The 9,289-nt window shown below is 38.4% G+C and overlaps 3 protein-coding genes and 1 long non-coding RNA gene across 4 annotated transcripts in view; 3 read left to right on the forward strand and 1 right to left on the reverse strand.

The window, feature by feature from the left end:
* Positions 1-2,234: 2,234 nt before the first annotated feature.
* On the forward strand, positions 2,235-2,903 carry LOC123662648. The gene is made up of 2 exons (XR_006744534.1): positions 2,235-2,269; positions 2,453-2,903. It is a non-coding gene; the product is annotated as an uncharacterized LOC123662648 (long non-coding RNA).
* Positions 2,904-6,644: 3,741 nt separating this feature from the next.
* Positions 6,645-7,690, forward strand: LOC123663051. The gene is made up of 2 exons (XM_045597792.1): positions 6,645-7,153; positions 7,487-7,690. The coding sequence occupies exons 1-2, from the start codon at positions 6,645-6,647 to the stop codon at positions 7,557-7,559; spliced, it is 582 nt and encodes a 193-aa protein (XP_045453748.1). The 3' UTR covers positions 7,560-7,690.
* Positions 7,691-8,332: 642 nt separating this feature from the next.
* LOC123663052 (putative uncharacterized protein DDB_G0271974) lies at positions 8,333-8,770 on the reverse strand (the record flags this gene model as incomplete). The annotated part of the gene is made up of 2 exons (XM_045597793.1): positions 8,333-8,384; positions 8,688-8,770. Coding segments are annotated over 2 exons (135 nt in total), but the record flags the coding sequence as incomplete, so codon positions are not given.
* Positions 8,771-9,040: 270 nt separating this feature from the next.
* Positions 9,041-9,289, forward strand: part of LOC123663053 (hemicentin-1-like) — a 47,374-nt gene continuing 47,125 nt past the window's right edge. The window contains exon 1 of the mRNA XM_045597794.1: positions 9,041-9,162. Within this exon, the coding sequence (XP_045453750.1) occupies positions 9,041-9,162 (122 nt within the window). The remainder of the gene's footprint in view (positions 9,163-9,289) is intronic.

The following is a 9,289-nucleotide window of genomic DNA, read 5'->3' on the forward strand; positions in this document are numbered from 1 at the left end:
ATCTTGTGGGTAGTAAAACTATTTTTATTATTTATTTCACACGACAAACTTGATAACCCGTTATAATAAATCAGTGTTAGTTATCACGAAAGTTTTAGTGCAAGTTATTTCAATATAATTTAATTAGAACATTGAATATTTAGTACTCGTGGCAAGTTCACATTTTCAACTAGACTCCTTTTTTTATAGGCTATATTATAGACGTAACTAAAGCCTTGCTCAAGAAGAAAGACAAGTGTTCTGAGATCCTATTGTCTTTATAATAACTTGATTAATATTTACAAAATATATTATGAAGGTATAATATTTATACCTATAAGATCGTGTTCATTAACAAAACGCTTTACATGTTTGTTTGTTAGAAGTAACTTCGGTAAGATCCAAATTTTAATCTTCTTTGCATACACCACATTTCATAATTGCATGAAATGGTGCTTTTTAAAATAAAAATAAGGACAAATGTGTAAACCGTTGCATATAAGGACGATTTTGAGCAATTTTATTTGGTGAGTAGTTATGTTGTTTTTTTTTTGTATAAATAAAATGTCTTCTATGTGAAGTGTGAATTTTAATAAAGATTTTATTTTTAATGTTGGTTTTATTTTTTATACGAAGTTTCTAGAAAGTCTTTTGATTTCTTAAGTTCTACAATGTTTTTGTTAGATGTATTAATTTATTAAATCCCCGAGTATGTGAGGATGGACTGATAGTATCTTTTTATAGATAAAGTACCTAGCCCACCTAGACTACTTGAATTCTCATGGACAAAATATATAAATAGATTAGTATTAGAATGTACAGTGATCTATACGTTAAATAATGGGACCACGTGACGCATCAGCTATCGATTAAAACAAGAATCATCATATAGTTTATATCCTATTTTATTTTTATTTTCAGGCAGCCCGCTGACGTATTATACTGGTGCTATGCTATAATCAGCTGACTTTATTTTTCGTTCAAGATATTAGGTAAACTATATTCCGACAAGTGGGAGGAATAAAAAACCTTTTTTCTCCATGCGTGAGAAGCCGCCACTGCCCGGCCCACGCACAGGGGGTCGTAACTCACGGTTCTTTTTCCTACATTTCCGTAAGCAATGACCATTATGTTCATATGACGCCAAAGCTAATTTCAGTCTTGTGACCCATTCGCCCCACGTAATAATACTGATGACTGTCCTTCTTTACCATTTTTTTAGCAGTACCGACTAGTTCGGGAGTGCATAGCGACTGGTCTGTTTGCTATCCCAGCCATAATCTCAGAGCATTCTTTTACTTTATTTAGCCAATCATCAATCGTTTTTTTTTATAGGGTCAAATTCTGGAACTACGTTGGTATTAGTAAATTTTTTTTTACTCGATGGATTTATAGATGAGATATATGAAATAGATTGTAGAGGTTATTTAATACATTTGACTAATTCATAAATGTAATGTTAATGTTTTTTTTTTTAAATGTGTTGTTAACAACATTACAGGGTTGAGCCTGTGGCGTCACGGATTTGTGATTTTTCCATGAACTTGATGGTGGAGTGGACTACGTGACTACTAGAGCCTTTTCTACAGGGAGTTTGCAATCTATGGCGATTCTGTTGGCTATGACTTCAATCCCTACTTTTACTTTTCGGGTCATGTCCCCGCGTATTTGTTGGTGGCGTACGCGATGTACGCCATTGCAATGGAGATATTACAACTAGCCTGCTTCGACTTTATGACTGCAGCTTAATCCTTGAACGTGATTTTCTGGATCTTCGACCCTCGGAGCCACGCCTATTGGTGCGATACGTTGTTGGCAAACGATGACCTTGTTTCGAGCCTCGAGCACGTGTCCTGGATTGACTGCGTGTCGAGGATCCTCCTAGCACAATGCTGAGATGCCTCTTGGTGGACCTTCGTCTACTCTCGGACCTTTTTACAAGATGTACAAATTTTGCGATGTCCAATGATCTGAAACAATTTTATCAAAGAGTATCTATTACACAAAAACATGTAGTATATCCTAAGCAAATTATCAATTAGGGTAAGGTGGGGTACAGTGTTACACGGGGTACAATGTTACAATGCATATATCTCCGTCCCTGTCCTTTACTTTTATGATGCTGGTATAGACGTTTGTCAAGCTCCCAAGCAGCCATCTTTAAACAATTCTCATCGCGGCAGTTTGTACCGTATTTAAAAAATAATAAACAAAAAAGGTTTTTATGTGATAAAACGACGAAAAAATGATTTCAAAGTTTTTAATTTCTTTCCGGAGGTATTGTATTTAGGTAAGTGATGGTAATTTTCCTTTATTTAATGTATATTTAGCTAAAAATTACTTCTAAGTAGTTTGTTGTAAACATAACCTAAAATACGCTACGAATTTTTTTATTTGGTTTACCTCTCTGGGGCACTGTGTTACAAGGCACTGTGTGACACTGTAACAATTAACATTTTTATACTATTTCAAGGTATTAAAAGAAAATGGTGCGAAATCGTAAGAGGAAGACGGATTACGGTCTTCATAGTGAAAAAGATATGGCAGAAGCGATTATGATGGTTGAAAGTGGCGTGAGTCTTCGAAAGTGGCGTGAGTCTTCGAAAAGCAGCAAATGCAAAGCAAGTCAGACAGATGTCTATAAGTTCCCAAAGGATATTTTAAAGAAATTTAATATTTGTTAGAACTTTTTCTTTTATTGTTAGTTTTTCTATTACTGTTTTAAATGTTGTAACATTGAGCCCCTGACTCTGTAACAGACTACCCCAGATACGGGGCTAAGTGTTACAATCGACTGATTTAATTAATGTGCAATTTAAATTAAGTAGTTGCTAATAATGTTAATGTTTGAGTTATTTTAATTAAAGAGAGATTGTTAAAGTTTATTTCCTTGCCAAAAATATGCTGATTAATACAATATTGTTACGTGTTAGGGTTCGAAGGATTTGGAGAGAAAGACCTGCTGACTCTTTTCAAGACTTTATTCACTAACACTAGGTCCAACACAAAGCACTAGGTTCAAACACTAAGCACTAAGTTCAAACACTAAGCACTCACAATGTCCTCAGTCGTAGCCAATGTCGTAGGTTTCGCTGGTACCACTCTTGATCACTAGTTTTCACTCTTGAAGTCGCCTCGAAGATGGCTCAAACTGAACTGTACTCGCTCGCCTCGCTACGGCTATTTATATCGGCCGAGACGAGGCCCAGACCATTCTGGAAAGTTCGCGCATGTACCCGGTTTTCGAGACTATACTTCTATATAGTTCCACAATAGTACCTCTAACGCCATCTAGTATTGAGTAGAGAGTTTCTTGCTATCGCTGTCTTTGTGTGGTTCCGATGGTTGCCGCTAGATGGCGCTAGTTTCTTTGTGTGTTCGTAACAATATTTTTGATACTATATTCTAGTTTATTTTTTTTTGTAACACTGTACCCCACCTTACCCTACTGTTCGGAAAGTTAGATAGGTTATCAAGTTACCCAAGTTCATAGTTATCAGGTATCTGCCAACGAAATTACTGCTAAAAATGTGCTTTACCATTTGCGAATTCTATCAAAATAAAATTTTTATTTTTCATTAATAGGTTTTTTTTATGAAGGTATAATTATATGGTACAAACCATACCTACGTTCATATTCATAGATTATATATTTTAAACCATAGCCCGAGCCTTATTACTCCTCTTACAAAGATTACATTTACGTTTTTCTAGCATTTCGAAATATTACGTTAGTTACAAAAACACACAACTAAACTAAAAACAGTTTAATTACATTATCAAACATTGAACCAAAACAAAACGGCATTCATATAATTTTTTTTTATGACAATCCGTAGTGTACACTACTGTAAATCTATTTAAACAGTCGAAAACAACAGCTTAAAGATTTAAATATGCTAAAAGTGAAGGTAAACAAAAAAATATCCAAAAAAGAAGAAAAACCGTTTTGTTAAATTGTTGATGGTACCTACTTATATCAAATTTTCTTGGAACCTTCAAGTTTTGTAGTATTTTAGAATTAAAAAGACTATTCTTCTTCAAATACACTTTTATTACAATTCTTTTTAACATCAATTTTTAGTTGAAACGACCAACTTGCTTTGTAACTCAATGATGAATCCCTCCTTACTCATTGAAACAATAATGAAATAAATAAAAAGCGTTCAATTGACTAAGGAATGATATTTTAGTCAAAACACCCGGAAGACGAAATTGAGCTACAAAGAACTTAAAATACTGTTAATTAATACAAATACAAGATAATATTAACACATTTTCTATATGTCGAAGTACAAGTTATTCTATAGTAAATCAAACAAAATTTTATACAAACTTCCTTAATTATTCATAACTTTTAGTGAAGTTGACAATTATTTTTAATGCATGAGTAAAATATTTTATATGTGTAATATTTATTGGAAATTAAGACATAAATTAACAAACATAAATTTGCAAGCTAACATAGGTAATTAGCAAGAGATTTATAAACAACAGATGCACCGATCACGCCACCTAGCACATCGTTCGATACTCACCTACCCTCACTCATTCTATCACTCGAGTCATTCTGAGGTGTATATAACATCCGAAGCAACCGCGGCTAAGGCAGTCTTGGCTCTGGCTTGGCACGGTGCACTTGTTGTAACCTGCTAGTAGCTTAACCTACACTTATAGTAATTAATTTGTGCAAGCAAATTAATTGTTACATATTATATTATATTATATATTATATATCATATTATATATTATATTTTTAACCGACTTCCAAAAAAAGGAGGAGGTTCTCAATTCGACTGTATTTTTTTTTTTGTTACATCAGAACTTTTGACCGGGTGGACCGATTTCGACAATTTTGATTTTAATCGAAAGGTGGCGTGTGTCAATTGGTCCCATTTAAATTTATTTGAGATCTAATATAATTATCATAATTATTTGAGATATAATTATATCTAATAATGCGTTTGTACTTGACTCTTTTTTTCGTCGACATACCGCATAACTTTCTACTAGATACCGATTTTGATAATTCTTTTTTTGTTGGAAAGGGTCCCTAGTTTGGTACCATGATAAGGAAACCAGGATCTGATGATGGGATCCCAGAGAAATCGAGGGAAACTCTTGAAAATCCGCAATAACTTTTTACTGGGTGTGCCGATTTTGATAATTTTTAATTTGATCGAAATCTGATGTTTATCATGTGGTCACATATAAATTTTATCGAGATTTGATAACTACTTTTTGAATAATCTTTGATAACGCGTAGTTACTTGACTATTTTTTCGTCGATCTACGTTGTATTACTCTTCGATATAATTGAAGTCGGTTTTTTTTAGTTTGCGAGCAAACACAATTATTATTATATTACATGTATGTATTATATTACGATCTATAATTTGACTAGGCAGGGCGTGCAACTCGCCCAGAACCCCAAGGGGCTCAGGCTCCAAGGGTACGAACACCTGCAACAGCATTCCTGTCGAGACTATTGTGCAGTCACTGAAGTTCCACGACGTGCCTTCATATCTCCAGAAGCTGCTGGAGGCGTACCTCCGAAAGAGAGAGGTCCTATGGGAGGGGGTGACGACCGACTGTATCGTCATCGCGTCGATTGCGGCGTTCTGCAGCGTTCCGTGCTCGGACCAAGCCTGTGGAACATCGGCTTTGACTGGTTGCTGCGGGCGCCACTACCGCCCAGGCTCAGAGTCATCTGCTACGCGGATGACACTATGCTGACGGCCCGGGCCGGTATTTTTGAAGAGGCGGCAAGTCTGGCGCGAACCGGCACATCGATAGCAGTCGGCCGCATCGAGGCACTGGTATTTTTTTTCTATACCTCCGATATAGTGGTCGGAGCACGTTTTCTGCTATTTTCTCTTTCATTTCTGTTCTCTCTTTCATGCCTCTCTTACTTTCATGCCGCATACTTGTTCTTTCTTTCATTCATCTCTTTCTTACTCGGGGTGGGTTCTGTTTCCACTGCTTTTTTTGGCCTGCTTTTACTTAGCTACACTTACTTAAATTGTACGCAATTTGTTTTAAAAATGATTTTGGTTTACAGGGCTATTATTTATGTTGTTATTTTTGTACAATGGAATTTTTTTTTTTTTTTGGTGATGTTTATCATCCCCATTTCAAATTATTTTAATTTTGGCTAATTTTAATGTATACAATTTTTATTCTATATTATAGACTATTGGGTCTTAAACTATGCTTAACCTATGTTAACAAGTTTTATTACTTATTATATGTATGTGTACGTATACTTATTTGCTAACAGATTCTTTATTTGTATAAATATTAAACTAACTTTTATTAATATTCGGCAGCGGGAGCGATATATATGAGCGAAAATATGTGTTACATGTCACTCCTGAACTACACTAGTAGCTTTCTGTTGGTGAAAGAATTTTCATGATCGGATCAGTATTTGCGAAGATTACCCCCTACATAAAAACAAAGTTACAAACTTTATAATATTAGTATAGATTGAAATACTTCTAGAGGATATTCTACGTGATCAGTTAGTATGTGGTCTTAGGAGCGAGGTCATCCAGCAGAGGTTGTTTGCGGAGGATAACTCGTTATCCTACATCAAGACAGTTCAGTTAGCTACGTCCATAGAGGCCGCAGAGTGAGACTCAACAGCGGTGAAGGAACATGACATGATAACGGAGTCAGGAATACATGTGTTGTCTGCGGCAGAGAAAGCGAGGAGTAACAACCGTGGGGTCCGTGGAGGTCGGGTGAAGTCGTGGAGCGACAGGTGTACCAGCGGTGGTGTGAGCAGCTTGGGAGCTTTTCATGCCGGTGGAAAGGACGAGCGATCGTGCAAGGGCTGCGGTGCGACTGAACACGATTACGGAACGTGTAGATTTCGTGATTACGTTTGCAGTAAGTGCGGGCAATCGGGACATTTGAGACGGGTGTGTTTAACGAACAGTGTTAACAGGTTCCGTAGGCACCAGCACAAAATGGACAGGGGTGACAGGATGATACAAACCCGACACTTGGGCGAAGTGGCAGCACCGACGGCCCCGGAAGTGGCAGCGGTGATGGCGGACGGTGCTCAAGAAGTAGAGCAAGATGTGGAAGAGGACTTCCATTATCTCTGCTTAAAGAATTATCGAGCGGTTAAGTTACTGATTTCCATTGAAAATCTTGTAATTAATATGTAAGTAGACACTGGCTCGGCAGTTTCGTGTATAAGTAGCGTTACATACAAAAATAAATTTAGACATTTAAAACTCGAATACTCCGATGTTGTCTTAAGTGTTTATAATGGTGTGAGAATTAAACCCGTAGGTGTCATAAAACCAATTGTTAAATTTAAAAATTTCGGTAGGAATTTAGAATTATTTGTAATAGACGGTAGCACAACATCGCTTCTAGGTAGCCAGTGGTTGACCGAATTAAATATAGATATTCTGAGGTTCAGTAATTGTTATAGTCTGCATTCACAACAGAATGTGTCATTTAATGAAGACATATCTAATTTGATAAACAGGTATAAGAAAAAGAGTCGGCGGTGGGCTAGGACGGTGCCGGTGTTCCACCACGCGCGTGCGAACTGGACGTGATGCTACGGGATGGCATCGTCAAACCGTACTGACTGCTCCGACTGGGCCTCGCCACTGGTGCCGGTGAGCAAGGCTGAAGAAGAAGAAGAAGAAGAAGAAGAAGAAGAAGAAGAAGACGAAGAAGACGAAGAAGACGAAGAAGACGAAGAAGACGAAGAAGACGAAGAAGACGAAGAAGACGAAGAAGACGAAGAAGACGAAGAAGACGAAGGAGACGAAGGAGACGAAGGAGACGAAGGAGACGAAGGAGACGAAGGAGACGAAGGAGACGAAGGAGACGAAGGAGACGAAGGAGACGAAGGAGACGAAGGAGACGAAGGAGACGAAGGAGACGAAGGAGACGAAGGAGACGAAGGAGACGAAGGAGACGAAGGAGACGAAGGAGACGAAGGAGACGAAGGAGACGAAGGAGACGAAGGAGACGAAGGAGACGAAGGAGACGAAGGAGACGAAGGAGACGAAGGAGACGAAGGAGACGAAGGAGACGAAGGAGACGAAGAAGGAGAAGAAGGAGAAGGAGACGAAGAAGGAGAAGAAGGAGAAGAAGGAGAAGGAGACGAAGAAGGAGAAGAAGGAGAAGAAGGAGAAGGAGACGAAGAAGGAGAAGGAGACGAAGAAGGAGAAGAAGGAGACGAAGAAGGAGAAGAAGGAGACGAAGAAGGAGAAGGAGAAGAAGGAGAAGAAGGAGAAGGAGAAGAAGGAGAAGAAGGAGAAGAAGGAGGAGAAGGAGAAGGAGAAGAAGGAGAAGGAGAAGACGGAGAAGAAGGAGAAGAAGAAGGAGAAGACGGAGAAGAAGAAGAAGGAGAAGACGGAGAAGAAGAAGAAGACGGAGAAGGAGACGAAGACGGAGAAGGAGACGAAGACGGAGAAGGAGACGAAGACGGAGAAGGAGACGGAGAAGGAGACGAAGAAGAAGACGAAGAAGAAGACGAAGAAGAAGACGAAGAAGAAGACGAAGAAGAAGACGAAGAAGATGAAGAAGAAGAAGAAGACGAAGAAGACGAAGAAGAAGAAGAAGACGAAGAAGACGAAGAAGACGAAGAAGACGAAGAAGACGAAGAAGACGAAGAAGACGAAGAAGACGAAGAAGACGAAGAAGACGAAGAAGACGAAGAAGACGAAGAAGACGAAGAAGAAGAAGATGAAGAACAGGATGAAGAAGAGGAGGAAGAAGATGAAGAAGAGGATGAAGAAGATGAAGATGAAGAACAGGATGAAGAAGAGGAGGAAGAAGATGAAGATGAAGATGATGATGATGAAGAAGAAGACGCAGCAGCAGCAGCAGCAGAAAAATTCTTTTTATATTTGCGAAAATTCTCGACTCTACTGCTGCTACTGCCATCTATTTTCGACACATTCATTGACACATTTGCTTCATGTTTTTGTAAATCCTTTGATATCTCAGAAGATCATTTTTGCTGGGTGATTCCTTTTTGTATAAATACGGACAATTTGGCTAGGCAAGGTGGACAACTCGAGCAATGAAGGTGTGCGTTGATGTACATCTCAAAGGGGGCCTCGTTACACCTACAGCTGGGTCGCAAGTCCTAGGAACTGCTCTGAGCTTCTTCCTCTGCCACCCGATGGACCCGGCACCCGCACGGTGAATCCATCGAATGCTAAGAAGATCCTCTCCCCCGTTAACTAATAGCTATGTTGTGTTACCTTTCCGCGATGCGCGATACCTCGCCTTACTCCCTTTTACTGTACAGACACCTGCGGGGATGTCA

This window comes from Melitaea cinxia, chromosome 19, assembly GCF_905220565.1.
Source record: "Melitaea cinxia chromosome 19, ilMelCinx1.1, whole genome shotgun sequence".
In the NCBI taxonomy this organism is placed as follows: domain Eukaryota; kingdom Metazoa; phylum Arthropoda; class Insecta; order Lepidoptera; family Nymphalidae; genus Melitaea; species Melitaea cinxia.